General features: G+C 40.4%; 1 protein-coding gene across 7 annotated transcripts in view; it reads right to left on the reverse strand.

Moving 5' to 3' along the window:
- shn (zinc finger schnurri) overlaps nucleotides 1–18,271 on the reverse strand; it is a 268,460-nt gene that overhangs the window by 35,419 nt on the left and 214,770 nt on the right. For all 7 annotated transcript variants that reach the window (XM_071665262.1, XM_071665263.1, XM_071665257.1 and 4 more), the window contains 2 exons: nucleotides 1,852–1,987; nucleotides 480–1,636 (listed from right to left, as the gene is read on the reverse strand). In XM_071665262.1, the coding sequence (XP_071521363.1) occupies nucleotides 480–1,636; nucleotides 1,852–1,987 (1,293 nt within the window). The remainder of the gene's footprint in view (nucleotides 1–479; nucleotides 1,637–1,851; nucleotides 1,988–18,271) is intronic.

Here is an 18,271-nt window from a genome sequence, read left to right on the forward strand (position 1 = left end):
GAGGGCAAGGAATAGAGTGAATTGGAGCGATGTGGTATACAGGGGTTGACGTGCTGTCAGTGGATTGAATCAAGGCATGTGAAGCGTCCGGGGTAAACCATGGAAAGCTGTGTAGGTATGTATATTTGTGTGTGTGGACGTGTGTATGTACATGTGTATGGGGGGGGTTGGGCCATTTCTTTCGTCTGTTTCCTTGCGCTACCTCGCAAACGCGGGAGACAGTGACAAAGTATAAAAAAAAAAAAAAAAAAAAAAAAAAAAAATTCTAACATGGATTTAGTTTAGTATGTAAAAAGAGTGTGATGGTTTCATTATACAAAGAAAGGGGAAGGGAGAAAAGCATAAATGATAGCTAAATAATCCAAGCATTTTTACCATAAATCATTTTCAACATATTATACTATAAATGCAAGAGTATAACTCTTGAAGTAAAAAATAATGAGAGCAATGAATTCAAACTCACTTAACCTTATGCTTACCTATTAAGAGAAGATGGAACAATGCCACTGGGTACAAGAAAGGCAGTCTTGGTGTCAATTCCACCATTATTCATCACAGTCAAATTAGCAGGTGGTGTAGGCATTCGAGAGGTGGCAGTTTGGGAAGTACTGATGGTGCTCGTACTGCTACTTCCACAGGGTGATGCAGTAGATGAACTCTGGTCATCACTTAACCCAACAGAAATTGCTTCTTCCTCTTCTTCATCTTCTTTTCCTTCTTTTTGGCATTCTTTCACAGAGGTTTCATAGTCTTTTATGTTTTCTTGTTTGTTTCCCATTTCAAAATTTTCTGCTACCACACCTGATGCAGTTGATGCAGGAGTAGCTGCTAAACTACAATGAGGTGAATCTGGGGAAGTATCTGAGGAGGAGTCCTTATACTGCTGCCTCTTAATAGTTGTATCCAATACAGCACACTCTTTTAAATATGCTTGCAACATTGAACTACTACAACCATTTTCTTTTGTTGGATCTGGAACAATATTTTGTTTCTCATAAGAAACATGTGATGCTCGCTCAGTTGTATTATATATACTCTTGAGAAGGGTTGAAGATTCTGTTACAGGTGATAAAATTTCTGATGGATGTTCTCTGATTGGTGTTGAAGGAGTACCAGGAGATGTCAAACCACCAACTGGAGATCTGAGATCTGATACAGATGGCTTACTTATGATTGGTAAAAAACTTGGTCTTCTGGGAATGGAAAGCTTCTTTGCTGTTGAGGTTTTATCCAGAACAGGAAAGATATTCACATCTGTTTTCCTAACACTAAGATCCATAGGTGAGTCTCGAGGTGACTCTACATTTGTGGCAACTTCCTGAAGCTTGACTTCCTTGTTGCTTTGAACAAAAGCAGAATTATCGGTAGAGCTGCTATTTCTTGGTTGCATAACTAAAACACCAGGGCAGACTTTAACTTCTTTTGTAGTCTCAGTTACTAGATCTTTGCTTTTCTGACTGCCATCATCTCTTTCATGATTCTGGTGGTCATGAGCATCTTGAAACTTGATGTCCCCCATGGGTTCATCATCATCATCATCTTCATCATCATCCCCTTCATCATCATCATCATCTTCATCATCATCATCATCTTCACCATCTAGGTTATCAAGTCTTTCTTCCTGTTCCATCTTTTCCTGAGAACAAAAGGTACGATAATATAACAACATCTACTTAAAACCACAGGGCTTTGCCACATTCATGAAATAATACTATGTTAGTACGGACATTACCAAAAGGATCATCATGTTACTACAATTAATCTAGGTCAAAAAAATTTCACAAAAACATTTTTACATCAACCATCTAATACTATGTAATATTTCAAAGCAAACTATGCTTGTGTATATACCTGCATTGCAAGAACTTCTTCATTAACATGACTTTCATCAACTACAGTTGGGACAGGATCAATACCCATCTCAACACATCGTTTGTAGTGAGCCTTCGATCTTAAGTGCTTTGTTAAGTTTCCTTTGGTCTTGAAGCTGCAATATAATATGTGTTCAAAATACATTTGTAAAACATGATGGATGCCTCTTAAACAGTACTCAAAATTCATGTTCAATTTACGGATATCTATGTAGGACTGATCATCCTCAACTGCCTTTGATGATACAACTGTATAAAGTTCTTTCTTTTGGCTGGCATAATGATAAAGCCAACAAGAATGCCTACTTCCATAACTGAAACCTGATGTGTCAATACAATATGTAATTTTCAATATTTTTTTTTTTCCTTTACTTCAATCTTTCTCAATCTTTTCGGTTTCCCTACCTCTACTCTCATCTTCATTTACCATCATCAAGACTGCCATCATTCATTTCAGACACTTTCACTCCCTATTGCAAGAAATATTGGCTTCATATATTGTACACTGAAAACAAACCAAATTCTTCTACAGATGTTTTGTGGTTTTCCTGCTGGCCTTCTAACACTTAACTTATGGAAAGAGGGTTAGTAGATGAAAAGTTTGAGGAAAATTCTGCTTGAGACATCCAACACTAAGCATAGCAAAAGGAAAAATGATGGTGGACAAAAAACATGAGTAAAATTTATCTATATCCTATGCACAATTTCCAATATCCAGCAAGTAGGCTCAAGCAGTGTCCTCAATGCATCCCTATCTTTACATAACTATAAAAATCCTGTCATGCTCTCACCATTCTCAGTCAAACATTCCCTCCATTTGTCCTAACCGCTTCATTATCATCCTGTCTCATATCTGACAACTAATGATGAAAATATTCATGGCATATACAAGGAGCAAAACCAAAAACAACTTTTTTATATAGTCACCAATAAAAAAGTTGAGTTAAAATATACTTTGCAAGCAAAATGGAAGTAAAGGAAGATTTGACTGTTCATGAAACGTTGAAAGAACCTGAACCATGTAGCAGAGAAAGAAGAAAAAGGTGTGCTTTATGCATGGCGAAGTCATCATAAAAACTTTTTTCATATGTTTGCTATTTTTCACGTGAGCAAGGTAGCACCACGAACATATGAAGAATGACACTGAAATTAGAACCCATCCTGAGCAAAAGCTTTGCAGACCATTCCTTGGATTACCATGACCACTTCACATGACCTGGTTCCGCACATCATTCCCTGAATAACACATCAATTCACTCTATCCCATGCAAGCATTTCACCCTCTTAAATGTTTAGATCCTAATAACCCAGGGCCTCATTTACTTCATCTTTCCATCTTCTTGGTCTTCTCCTCCCCTTTGCACCCTCCTCTTTTCTTAGTTTCTCCATATGACCAACCATTTCAACAAACCTTAGTCAACTCTTTCATACATACTCTTTGCTATCACAGATCTCTCTTACCCTGTCATTCCTTCTACAATCAATCCTACTTACCTCAAATATTATCCTAAAGCATTAAAATTCCAAAACATCCACCCATCTTCATTTTTTCTGCATTCGGATTTGCTAAACACCACTGGGACTAATATACCATTAAATAAACCTATCTTTTCCCTCACAAACTGTGAACTCTCCTTCTCAACACTTATCACTGCATCTAAGACTTTGCCCTTCCCTCATCCTACAATTAACTTCAGCTCCCATCGTTCCATCCACTGCCATGTAAGCTCCTAGCTAACTAAAGCAATCCACTTCCTCAATGTCTTCTCCATTTAAACTTACTCCATCCAACCTGTCTCTCTCAATGCTAAACCTCATTACTTAACATTTATTCACATTAACTTTCAACTTCATCCTTTCACAGACTATCTCACACTCAGAGTTGGCAGATACAAATGATTTACAGGAAATAAACTCAGGATGACCTAAAGGTCAGGGAGCCAGTCATCCACTTGTCATTATGCCATCCTGTCCTACTGTCCATCCTTGGTTGTCAGGAGGTGGGACATATGGTAATGCTATTAGACTCTGTCTTTACGAGTAATCACTTGGCAAAGCCTGCTGGTACAGGCAACCTACACAAGTTTCAACTGTTCACTTCACTGCATACCACAGTTTATAGAAGAGTTAATTCATATGGTGAACTGGATTATGAACAGTATACAACCTACGAGTAAACTCCTAAAGAAATGTAAAAAGATCATAAGACAACTGCAATTCTTCTCCCATTGCTTTCAGTGGCATTCCAGAAAGGCTGGTTTTGGTGAATGAACTTCAGTCATTGATAGTGCCTTGTCTTTAGAAAACACTAATTGAATCTCACCCTGTAAATGCATGGTGCCCCAAAAAGGAAGTGAATACATCATTTTCTATGTTGTCAGCTAATTTACCAAATAATGAAAAGCTGTTCCGTTCTCTGTTTCAAACTGTGTAAAAACTTCACAGCTGATGGTGCTTCTTAATGCAAATCACAGACTCAGCACATCTGTGTCCTCCACAGTTTGTAGAATGTTATGCATGCATAAGGAAATGTGAGTCTGACTTTTCATGCGTACTTTTCAGATCTACCTCCTTGGTATGCACCCAGGTAATCATGAGACACTTAGCACCATATGTAACACAAAGTACATCCTGGCCAATTTGTTTTTGTTCTTTTTCCATTCCTCCACACAGCAATGAATTAGATTTTCCTTGCTGGCAGAGCAAGAGAGACATCTCCAATTCTTGATATCATGCAGAGCTACTAATTTGGATAATAAATTGCCAACATCTGCAACCCTCTTTAGCCTCTTTATTGGAGATCTCCTCATACACACATTAAAAACCATATCAATCCTTTTACTTGCTGGTGAACATTGAAATATAGTTGTGAATAACTGATCAGATAATTGGGCAAAAGGTTCATTACCCCTATGCATTTTCTGCACAAGAACCATTCTATTAAAGACAGCTGCAGATTGAAGTGTCATGTTCTCGAGAAGACTGAAGTGTCATGTTCTCGAAAAGATATGCACTTGTAAAGAAGTTTTGCCAAAGATGCCTTATTTGCTTTTTCATTGCCCCACCATGGTCTGCCAAGTACCAGGGCAAGAGCCTATTGGATGTTGTAGTACTTGTCCCATGCCCATCTTTCTTCTTGCAGCTTTCACTATCATATGACAAATTTGATTGCATTTGCCTTGAGGATAGCTTTCTTGCTTGCATACTGTTACATTTTTGACTGGATGTTGTTGAATATTCTTAATTCATCTTTAGTGGTTGTAATTCTTGTCAGTAAAAACATTTGATATGTCATCTGTCCTTGAACTTCAGCTGTCAGCAGGTCATGTGCTACATCAAGGGAGGCAGCTACATCTGAAGAGATGCTCATCACATTATGCAACAGGCCAATTCAAGTATTGCACTAGGGTGTGAGGGCAGTGGTGGTTGAAATCATAAGCATCAGGGACACAGAGGGCACCAGAGACATGGCAAGTCCCAAGAAAAGTCTCACTAGTGAATTAATGAGGCCTCCTGTCAGCTCCAATACCTCATCCTTTGTTTGGGTTCTCATCAATGGCCAGCCAACAAAGCTCTCAATTCATGAGAAATTCAACTTGTAGGAAATTACCAGGGTCTGGGAGGAAAATCATAGGCCCTAGTACTTTTCTTGTTTCCAGGCCCCTTGCACTCATCACATCTAATTGGATGCTCACCACTCACTTATGTCTATCATTTCTTCAGACTTACAAGACTCAAAAATCAGTTTCCTTTTAATTAATTGCTACATGCTCAGTCATAGCCCATGTGCTTTGCACCTTGTACAACCCCCCTTCCCAGGCTTTGGAAATTACGTGCATAGTTTGACATCACTGGCACCCTACTATGCAAGTGCAAATTGATACCAACAGAGAGGATTAAGATATATTACACAGCTGAACTTTTGAAAACTCCGCTACTCTCTGGCAAATACTCCATCACAACTACCAACCTAAGTGACCTTGACAGCCCACAGCCATCTCCTTCAAGTGTGCTACATTTTTGCAGTTTGCACAATTATCTTAAAGAGGCCTAATTGAGTTTCCCTGGCAATGCGATGTATTCTGCACTTTGGGGCATAAAGAAGAATATGTGCCTTTCAATAATGAATGATATTGAGGGTATGATGACCAAAATGTATATGATGAATCTCTCAATGCCATCATGAACAAAGTCCCTGGTTACAAGGAGAAACTATGAGCATAGGATCTTGAAGAACATAGGTATGAAATGACTCATGTGGAATTAACGCTGCGAATGAAATAGCTGATTAGGTGCCATCAACATTCCGAAGCAACGATATCCAACATTCTGAGTCGCAGTAAGAGGAAGAAGAACAGGTTCAAATGAAGAAGGTAATGAAAGAAATCATGAACAGCCTGCAATGTGTGGTGCAACAAATGATTCAATATGATAAAGACCAAGGGTAAACATCAAGATGTTAGAGTCAATCAAAATATGTACTAAGAGAATACTATAAAGCATTCTATAGCCACAGCATCCTATAGCAGCAAACATGCCAGAATTACTCACTTCGAGAAGAAAATCACTACAGTTCCTAATCTCCCTGTTTTGTCCACACCAGCCGCAAGTTCTAAGTATCACTCACCATGATCAGTTGTACTGTCATGTAGTGAGTACAGTATAAGCAGATTTGTAAGCAAAAGAAAAAATAAAAGCTTGCTGTCTTGGATGATGTTAATTTGACTATTTGTATAAAATTAATAATACTGAACTGTAATGAACAGTTTGTAATTTCTCAAATGCATATTTTACATTTTCCACATTAGCACCAGGAACAGCTGAAGAAATGGCTTCATTCATTCACATCCACTCTCTTGATATTATGTAAAATGCACTGAAACCAGAGCCCCCTATCCAAAACCAGGACCCCAAGGTTGTCCGTGGTTTCCCCCATGACTTCTTATGCCCTTCCAGCCCAGTGACAGTGCGCCATCCCCTGTAAGCCCCAATGCCCCAATTTGCTCTATTCCTTGCATGCTTCTCACTCTCCTACATATTCAGGCCCTCAACCTTCAAAGTATTTTTCACTCCATCCTTCCAATGCCACCCTGGATTCCCCTCTTTTCCTTCTTCCTTTCGCTTCTAACATGTATACCCTCTTAGTCATCCTCTCTTTACTCATCCCCTCCATATATCCAAACTATTTCAGAACTCCTCTTTAGAACTCTCATACATACCCATTTTACTGCTACAACTCTCTCTTACCCTATCAATTCTTATAAGATCAACCTCCTTAAGCCACATATTGTCCTCAAAAATTTAATTTCCAACTAATTTACTCCAACCTTTACATTTTTGTCTTAAGCCTATGTCTTGCACCCATACAGCACCTACGGGACTACTATACCATCAAACATACCAATCTTCGCCCTGCAAGATAGTAACCTCTTTTTTCAAATATTCCTCACTATGCCCCTTACATAAACTATGGTTCACTTCAACTTCTATGGGTCCATTTGCTGCCATACTCACTCCCAGGTATCTAAACCACTTAATTTCCTACAAGTTCTCTCCATTCAAACTCACTTTTTTCACTGCTGAGCCTTACTCTTCTTACAAATAACTCCTCCCTACTTCTAAAAGCTTTCCTCCCCCACCATATATTCATAGCACATTCCATATATCATCTCTACCATCCCTATCATATGCTTTCTCCAGATAGATATGTGAAAAATACATATCCTTCTGTTTCTATTAAGTATTTCTCACAAATATTCTTTAAAGTTAACCCTAATTCACACATCCTTTACCACTCTTGGCACTACATTGTTCTCCAATCTGACTGGTGTATGTCACCTCCCTCTCAATCATTGTTCTTCCAGAAAACTTACGAGGTAAACTCAAAAAACTTACAACTTTAATGTGTACACTTACCTTTATTTCTTCTGCCTTTATACAATGGCACCAAACAGAAATTCTAACAATCCCCTAGCACCTCACCTTGATGCACACACACACATGCAAATCCTAACCAACCAATCAACATTAGAGTCACCTCCTTTCATAAAAAATTCAATTACAATACCATCCATTCCAACTGCCTTACCACATTTCATTTTAAACAAGGCTTTCACCAACCCTATTCTTTTCAAAAAACCACTTGCCATGACTCGGAATACCTCCCTAATCCAAGCAGCTTACATCTGAAACTCTATCATGAAATGTATTAAACTATCCTTCAAAGTACTCAAACCATCTCCTCTTTATCACATCAATGCTCCTCCTATTTGTTTTCTTGTTTTTCTCATATCATTAATCTCCTTCCAAAACATTTTCTTATTCCACCTAATGCTTGTTGATACTCCCTCACTCCAACTCTCACTTGCCCTCTTTTTTCAGGTCCTGCACCTTCTTCATGACCTCCTTCAGCTTTCTCTTGTACATCTCCAATCACTCACACTCCTTTCCTGCAAATAATGCCCAGACACCTCTTTTTTCTCTCTCACAGTTTAAATACTGTAGCATACTACAAATGTCTGGTAGGGGTACTCTACAGCTATGGTGTTGGATGGCAGGAGGCTTGTCATCAAGCAGCTACCGTTCACAGTGCTTCCAAAATATGTTTCAATTTTTCCTAATTGTCTTTGATTATTGAATCATCTGCTGAAGGATTAAAGTTTCCCATCTCATTGGTTACATCATCTCATATCACTTCAAAAACAGACACAAAGATACCATGTAAGCTTCTCATGTATGTCTGTTTTTACTGTCTCAAGTAGTGAGAGGAAAGCAAGTGAAGGAAATTTACAAAGGGTTTTTCATCAGTATTTGAAGTATGGTAAATAAACTATGTCACCAAACTTTTAAGCATTTTAACATACAGTATCAGTACTAAGGGAACAAGAAATTTCTTTGAAACTATTTAACTCAATGTCAGTCTTTATGCTCTGCATCTGTGTGTCAAAAATACAAGGATAAAAAGCACTCTTAACCCATGATATTTACCCTTATCTTATGATAGTTACCCGCTATACATGTAGTATAAGAACATAAAGTACTATAACTCATATAGGCTTACTTACTTATCACTGTTTAATACTAGTACAATATAATAACAATATTTTACATATATATGATAATATACACAGTAAAATCATGTGCATATTGCAGAAAGATAATTCTTTGCATTGTGATGGAGGGAGGCACGGGTAGGCCCATAGGGGCTTAACAAGCTGGATTTGTGAATCAATGATCATTAAAACATAAAGGACAGCAAACAAACCCTAACACTCAATATTTCCTATTATACGCAAAGTACAAGAAGGCTATATGGGGAGTTAATTTTCTGGTGAGTAAAGGATATAAAGTACAGAAATACAGTACTATTTATTGCTAGAACAGTATTCCAACAACACTATGTGTACAGGAGACAATCTACATAGCAGACATATTAATACTAAAGTAAGACAATTGTATTAAACTGTAAACTGAGTTGTGATGGAGAAGATAGTGGGGGATAGGTGAGGGATATCAAGGAGAGGGTGTTAATCCATTAACCATTAAAATATTTAGTACCTATGAGTACCTCAGTTAAGATTTAGCCATAATGACAGGGATATATACATATATCTTTTTTTAATATACATACTTGCCATTTCCCATTTTAGCAAAGTAGTGTTAAGAACAGAAGACTGAGCCCTAGAGGGAATATCCTCACTTGGACCCCTTCTCTGTTCCTTCCTTTGGAAAATTAAAAAACAGGAAGGTGGATTTCCAGCCCTCATTCCCTCCCCTTTCAGTCACCTTCTATGACATGCAGGGATTATAAGGAAAGTATTCTTTCTCCCCTATCCCCAGGGATATATATATACATATACTTTTTTTTATTATACTTTATCGCTGTCTCCCGCGTTTGCGAGGTAGCGCAAGGAAACAGACGAAAGAAATGGCCCAACCCCCCCCATACACATCTATATACATACGTCCACACACGCAAATATACATACCTACACAGCTTTCCATGGTTTACCCCAGACACTTCACATGCCTTGATTCAATCCACTGACAGCACGTGACCCCGGTATACCACATCGCTCCAATTCACACTATTCCTTGCCCTCCTTTCACCCTCCTGCATGTTCAGGCCCCGATCACACAAAATCTTTTTCACTCCATCTTTCCACCTCCAATTTGGTCTCCCTCTTCTCCTCGTTCCCTCCACCTCCGACACATATATCCTCTTGGTCAATCATTCCTCACTCATTCTCTCCATGTGCCCAAACCATTTCAAAACACCCTCTTCTGCTCTCTCAACCACGCTCTTTTTATTTCCACACATCTCTCTTACCCTTACGTTACTCACTCGATCAAACCACCTCACACCACACATTGTCCTCAAACATCTCATTTCCAGCACATCCATCCTCCTGCGCACAACTCTATCCATAGCCCACGCCTCGCAACCATACAACGTTGTTGGAACCACTATTCCTTCAAACATACCCATTTTTGCTTTCCGAGATAATGTTCTCGACTTCCACACATTCTTCAAGGCCCCCAGAATTTTCGCCCCCTCCCCCACCCTATGATCCACTTCCGCTTCCATGGTTCCATCCGCTGCCAGATCCACTCCCAGATATCTAAAACACTTCACTTCCTCCAGTTTTTCTCCATTCAAACTCACCTCCCAATTGACTTGACCCTCAACCCTACTGTACCTAATAACCTTGCTCTTATTCACATTTACTCTTAACTTTCTTCTTCCACACACTTTACCAAACTCAGTCACCAGTTTCTGCAGTTTCTCACATGAATCAGCCACCAGCGCTGTATCATCAGCGAACAACAACTGACTCACTTCCCAAGCTCTCTCATCCCCAACAGACTTCATACTTGCCCCTCTTTCCAAAACTCTTGCATTTACCTCCCTAACAACCCCATCCATAAACAAATTAAACAACCATGGAGACATCACACACCCCTGCCGCAAACCTACATTCACTGAGAACCAATCACTTTCCTCTCTTCCTACACGTACACATGCCTTACATCCTCAATAAAAATTTTCACTGCTTCTAACAACTTGCCTCCCACACCATATATTCTTAATACCTTCCACAGAGCATCTCTATCAACTCTATCATATGCCTTCTCCAGATCCATAAATGCTACATACAAATCCATTTGCTTTTCTAAGTATTTCTCACATACATTCTTCAAAGCAAACACCTGATCCACACATCCTCTACCACTTCTGAAACCACACTGCTCTTCCCCAATCTGATGCTCTGTACATGCCTTCACCCTCTCAATCAGTACCCTCCCATATAATTTACCAGGAATACTCAACAAACTTATACCTCTGTAATTTGAGCACTCACTCTTATCCCCTTTGCCTTTGTACAATGGCACTATGCACGCATTCCGCCAATCCTCAGGCACCTCACCATGAGTCATACATATATTAAATAACCTTACCAACCAGTCAACAATACAGTCACCCCCTTTTTTAATAAATTCCACTGCAATACCATCCAAACCTGCTGCCTTGCCGGCTTTCATCTTCCGCAAAGCTTTCACTACCTCTTCTCTGTTTACCAAATCATTTTCCCTAACCCTCTCACTTTGCACACTACCTCGACCAAAACACCCCATATCTGCCACTCTATCATCAAACACATTCAATAAACCTTCAAAATACTCACTCCATCTCCTTCTCACATCACCACTACTTGTTATCACCTCCCCATTTGCGCCCTTCACTGAAGTTCCCATTTGCTCCCTTGTCTTACGCACTTTATTTACCTCCTTCCAGAACATCTTTTTATTCTCCCTAAAATTTAATGATACTCTCTCACCCCAACTCTCATTTGCCCTTTTTTTCACCTCTTGCACCCTTCTCTTGACCTCCTGTCTCTTTCTTTTATACATCTCCCACTCAATTGCATTTTCTCCCTGCAAAAATCGTCCAAATGCCTCTCTCTTCTCTTTCACTAATACTCTTACTTCTTCATCCCACCACTCACTACCCTTTCTAATCAACCCACCTCCCACTCTTCTCATGCCACAAGCATCTTTTGCGCAATCCATCACTGATTCCCTAAATACATCCCATTCCTCCCCCACTCCTCTTACTTCCATTGTTCTCACCTTTTTCCATTCTGTACTCAGTCTCTCCTGGTACTTCCTCACACAGGTCTCCTTCCCAAGCTCACTTACTCTCACCACCCTCTTCACCCCAACATTCACTCTTCTTTTCTGAAAACCCATACAAATCTTCACCTTAGCCTCCACAAGATAATGATCAGACATCCCTCCAGTTGCACCTCTCAGCACATTAACATCCAAAAGTCTCTCTTTCGCACGCCTGTCAATTAACACGTAATCCAATAACGCTCTCTGGCCATCTCTCCTACTTACATAAGTATACTTATGTATATATACATATATATATTATCATATTATTGATATTATCATACTTAACCGCTGTTTCCCGTGTCAGCAAGGCAGCGCAAAGAAACAGAGGAAGAATGGCCCAACCATGCACATACACATATATGTGTTGTTGATTGGTTTGGTTGGTAAAGATATTCAATGTATGTATGGATCATGGTGAAGTGCCTGAGGATTGGCAGAAAGCATTCATAATGCCTTTATACAAAGGCAAAGGGGATAAAGGACAGTGTTCAAATTACAGAGGCATAAGTTTGTTGGGTATTCCTCGAAAATTATATGGGAGGGTATTGATTGAAAGAATAAAGACATGTACAGAGCATCAGCTTGGGGAAGGGCAGTATGATTTCAGAAATGGTGGAGAATGTGTGGATCAGGTGTTTGCTTTGAAGAATATATGTGAGAAATACTTAGAAAAACAGATGCATTTGTATGTAGCATTTATGGATCTGGAGAAGGCATATGATAGGGTTGATAGAGATGCTTTGTGGAAGGTTCTAAGAGTATATGGTGTGGGAGGTAAGTTGCTACAAGCAGTGAAAAGCTTTTATAAAGGATGTAAGGTATGTGTACGAGTACGAAGAGACGAGAGTGATTGGTTTCCAGCGAATGTCGGTTTGCGGCAGGGTGCGTGATGTCTCCATGGTTGTTTAATTTGTTTATGGATGGGTTGGTTAGGGAGGTGAGTGCAAGAACTTTGGAGAGAGGGGAAAGCATGCAGTCCGTTATGGATGAGAGGGCTTGGGAAGTGAGTCTGTTGATGTTTGCTGATATTACAGCACTGGTGGCTGATTCAGGTGAAAAACTGCAGAAGTTGGTGACTGAGTCTGGTAAAGTGAGTGAAAGAAGAAAGTTGAGAGTAAATGTGAAAAAGAGGTGGTTTGATCGAGTAAGTAATGAAAGGGTGAGAGAGATGTGTGGTAATACTCAATCAAAGCACCTCACACCACATATTGTCCTCAAACATTTCATTTCCAACACATCCACCCTCCTCTGCACAACCCTATCCATAGCCCATGCCTCGCAACCATATAACATTGTTGGAACCAATATTCCTTCAAACATACCCATTTTTGCTCTCCAAGATAACGTTCATGCCTTCCACACATTCTTCAATGCTCCCAGAACCTTTGCCCCCTTCCCCACCTTGTGTCTCACTTCTGCTTCCATGGTTCCATCCACTGCTAAATCCACGCCCAGATATCTAAAGCACTTCACTTCCTCCAGTTTTTCTCCATTCAAACTCACCTCCTATTTAAATTATCCCTCAACCCTAATGAACTTAATAACCTTGCTCTTTTTCACATTTACTCTCAACTTTCTTCTTCCACACACTTTACCAAACTCAGTCACCAACTTTTGCAGTTTCTCACCTGAATCAGGCACCAGTGCTATATCATCAATGAACAACAACTGACTCACTTCCAAAGCCCTCTCATCCATAACAGACTGCATACTTTCTCCTTTCTCCAAAACTCTCGCATTCACCTCCCTAACCACCCTATCCATAAACAAATCAAACAACCATGGAGACATCACACACCCCTGCCACAAACCTACATTCACTGGGAACCAATCACTTTCCTCTCTTCCTACTTGTACACACGCTTTACATCCTTGGTAAAAACTTTTCACTTCTTCTAGCAACTTACCTCCCACACCATATACTCATACCTTCCACAAAGCATCCCTATCAACCCTATCATATGCCTTCTCCAGATCCATAAATTCTATATACAAATCCATCTGTTTTACTAAGTATTTCTCACATACATACTTCAAAGCAAACACCTGATCCACACATCCTCTACTACTTCTGAAACCACACTGCTCTTCCCCAGTCTGGTGCTCTGTACATGCCTTTACCCTCTCAATCAATACCCTCCCATATAATTTCCCACGAACACTCAACAAACTTATAACTCTGTAATTTGAACATTCATCTTTATCCCCTTTGCCTTTGTACAATAGCACCATGCATGCATTCCTCCAATCCTCAGGCACTTCACCATGAACCATACATTCACTGAATTTCCTTACCAATTTCTTTTATTATACTTAATCGCTGTCTACCGTGTTAGTGAGGTAGCGCAAGGTAACAGATGAGGAATAGCCCAACCCACCCATGTAAACATGTATATAGATAAACGCCCATACATTCATTTATACATACATATACATTTCAACGTATGCATACATATACATAAACAGACTTATACATATATACACACGTACATATTCTTACTTGCTGCCTTCATCCATTCCCATCACCACCCCGCAGGAGACAGCGACAAAGCAAAATAAATAAATATAAAAGTATGAAGTCTGTTGTGGATGAGAGAGCTTGAGAAGTGAGTCAGTTGTTGTTCGCTGATGATACAGCGCTGGTGGCTGATTCATGTGAGAAACTGCAGAAGCTGGTGACTGAGTTTGGTAAAGTGTGTGAAAGAAGAAAGTTAAGAGTAAATGTGAATAAGAGCAAGGTTATTAGGTACAGTAGGGTTGAGGGTCAAGTCAATTGGGAGGTAAGTTTGAATGGAGAAAAACTGGAGGAAGTAAAGTGTTTTAGATATCTGGTAGTAGATCTGGCAGCGGATGGAATCATGGAAGCGGAAGTGAATCATAGGGTGGGGGAGGGGGCGAAAATCCTGGGAGCCTTGAAGAATGTGTGGAAGTCGAGAACATTATGTCGGAAAGCAAAAATGGGTATGTTTGAAGGAATAGTGGTTCCAACAATGTTGTATAGTTGCGAGGCGTGGGCTGTGGGTAGAGTTGTGCGCAGGAGGGTGGATGTGCTGGAAATGAGATGTTTGAGGACGATATGTGGTAAGAGGTGGTTTGATCGAATAAGTAATGCAAGGGTAAGAGAGAGGTGTGGAAATAAAAAGAGCGTGGTTGAGAGAGCAGAAGAGGGTGTTTTGAAATGGTTTGGGCACATGGAGAGAATGAGTGAGGAAAGATTGACCAAGAGGATATATGTGTCGGAGGTGGAGGGAACGAGGAGAAGTGGGAGACCAAATTGGAGGTGGAAAGATGGAGTGAAAAAGATTTTGAGTGATCGGGGCCTGAACATGCAGGAGGGTGAAAGGCGGGCAAGGAATAGAGTAAATTGGATCAATGTGATATACCGGGGTCGATGTGCTGTCAATGGATTGAATCAGGGCATGTGAAGGTCTGGGGTAAACCATGGAAAGTTGTGTGGGGCCTGGATGTGGAAAGGGAGCTGTGGTTTCGGGCATTATTGCATGACAGCTGGAGACTGAGTGTGAGCGAATGGGGCCTTTACTGTCTTTTCCTGGCGCTGCCTCGCACACATGAGGGGGGAGGGGATGTTATTCCGTGTGTGGCGGGGTGGCGATGGGGGTGAGTAGGGGCAGACAGTGTGAATTGTGTGCATGTGTGTATATGTGTGTGTCTGTGTGTGTATATATGTGTGTATGTTGGGATGTGTGGGTGTGTATGTTTGCGTGTGTGGACGTGTGCATGTGTGCATGTGTGTGGGGGTGGGTTGGGCCATTTCTTTCGTCTGTTTCCTTGTGCTACCTTGCAGGCGCGGGAGACAGCGACAAAGCAAAATAAAAAAAAAAATAATAAATTCATCCCTGGGGATAGGGAGACAAAATACTGCCCACGTATTCCCTGCTCACATATTCTGTGTGGCACAGAAGGCGACTAAAAGGGGTGGGAGCAAGGGGCTGGAAATTCTCACCTCCTGTTTCACTTTCAAAGAGAAGGAATGGAGAAGAGGGACAAGTGTGGATTCCTCCCTCGAAGGATCAGTCATCTGTTACTGAGACTACCTTGCTAACATGAGAAATAGTGAATATTTATGAAAGAAAAAATTAACAAATCACAATTCATCCTAATATATTATTATTTTTGCTTTGTCGCTGTCTCCCACATTAGCGAGGTAGCGCAAGAAAACAGATGAAAGAATGGCCCAACCCACCCACATACACATGTATATACATACACGTCCACATATGCAAATATACATACCTATACATCTCAACGTATACATACATATACACACACAGACATATACATATATACACATGTACATAATTCATACTGTCTGCCTTTATTCATTCCCATCGCCACCCCGCTACACATGTAATAACAACCCCCTCTCCCCTTATGCACGCAAGGTAGCGCTAGGAAGACAACAAAGGCCCCATTCGTTCACACTCAGTCTCTAGCTGTCACGTAATAATGCATCGAAACCACAGCTCCCTTTCCACATCCAGGCCCCACAGAACTTTCCATGGTTTACCCCAGACGCTTCACTTGCCCTGGTTCAATCCACTCACAGCACGTCGATCCCGGCATACCACATCGTTCCAATTCACTCTATTACTTGCACACCTTTCACCCTCCTGCATGTTCAGGCCCCGATCACTCAAAATCTTTTTCACTCCATGTTTCCACCTCCAATTAGGTCTCCCACTTCTCCTCGTTCCCTCCACCTCTGACACATATATCCTCTTAGTCAATCTTCCTCACTCATTCTCTCCATGCGACCAAACCATTTCAAAACACCCTCTTCCCTCTTCTGCTCTATCAACCACACTCTTTTTATTACCACACATCTCTCTTACCCTACTAGTATTTACTCGATCAAACCACCTCACACCACATATTGTCCTAAAACATCTCATTTCCAGCACATCCACTCTCCTGCACACAACTCTATCCATAGCCCATGTCTTGCAACCATACAACATTGTTGGAACCACTATTCCTTCAAACATACCCTTTTTTGCTTTCCGAGATAATGTTCTCGACTTCCACACATTCTTCAAGGCTCCCAGAATTTTCGCCCCCCTCCCCCACCCTATGATTCACTTCCGCTTCCATGTTTCCATCCGCTGCCAAATCCACTCCCAGATATCTAAAACACTTCACTTCCTCCAGTTTTTCTCCATTCAAACTTACCTCCCAATTGACTTGACCCTCAACCCTACTGTACCTAATAACCTTGCTCTTATTCTCATTTACTCTTAACTTTCTTCTTTCACACACTTTACCAAATTCAGTCACCAGCTTCTGCAGTTTCTCACATGAGTCAGCCACCAGTGCTGTATCATCAGCAAACAACAACTGACTCACTTCCCAAGCTCTCTCATCCACAACAGACAGCATTTTTGCCCCCCTTTCCAAAACTCTTGCATTCACCTCCCTAACAACCCCATCCATAAACAAATTAAACAACCATGGAGACATCACACACCCCTGTTGCAAACCTACATTCACTGAGAACCAATCACTTTCCTCTCTTCCTACACGTACACATGCCTTACATTCTCGATAAAAACTTTTCACTGCTTCTAACAACTTGCCTCCCACACCATATATTCTTAATACCTTCTGCATAACATCTCTATTAACTCAATCATATACCTTCTCCAGATCCATAAATGCTACATACAAATCCATCTGTTTTACTAAGTATTTCTCACATACATTCTTCAAAGCAAACACCTGATCCACACATCCTCTACCACTTCTGAAACCACACTGCTCTTCCCCAATCTGATGCTCTGTACATGCCTTTACCCTCTCAATCAATACCCTCTCATATAATTTCCCAGGAATACTCAACAAACTTATAACTCTGTAATTTGAACATTCATCTTTATCCCCTTTGCCTTTGTACAATAGCACCATGCATGCATTCCTCCAATCCTCAGGCACTTCACCATGAACCATACATTCACTGAATTTCCTTACCATTTCTTTTATTATACTTAATCGCTGTTCTACCGTGTTAGTGAGGTAGCGCAAGGTAACAGATGAGGAATAGCCCAACCCACCCATGTAAACATGTATATAGATAAACGCCCTTACATTCATTTATACATACATATACATTTCAACGTATGCATACATATACATAAACAGACTTATACATATATACACACGTACATATTCTTACTTGCTGCCTCATCATTCCCATCACCACCCCG

This window comes from Panulirus ornatus, chromosome 9 (assembly GCF_036320965.1).
Source record: "Panulirus ornatus isolate Po-2019 chromosome 9, ASM3632096v1, whole genome shotgun sequence".
In the NCBI taxonomy this organism is placed as follows: Eukaryota; Metazoa; Arthropoda; class Malacostraca; order Decapoda; family Palinuridae; genus Panulirus; species Panulirus ornatus.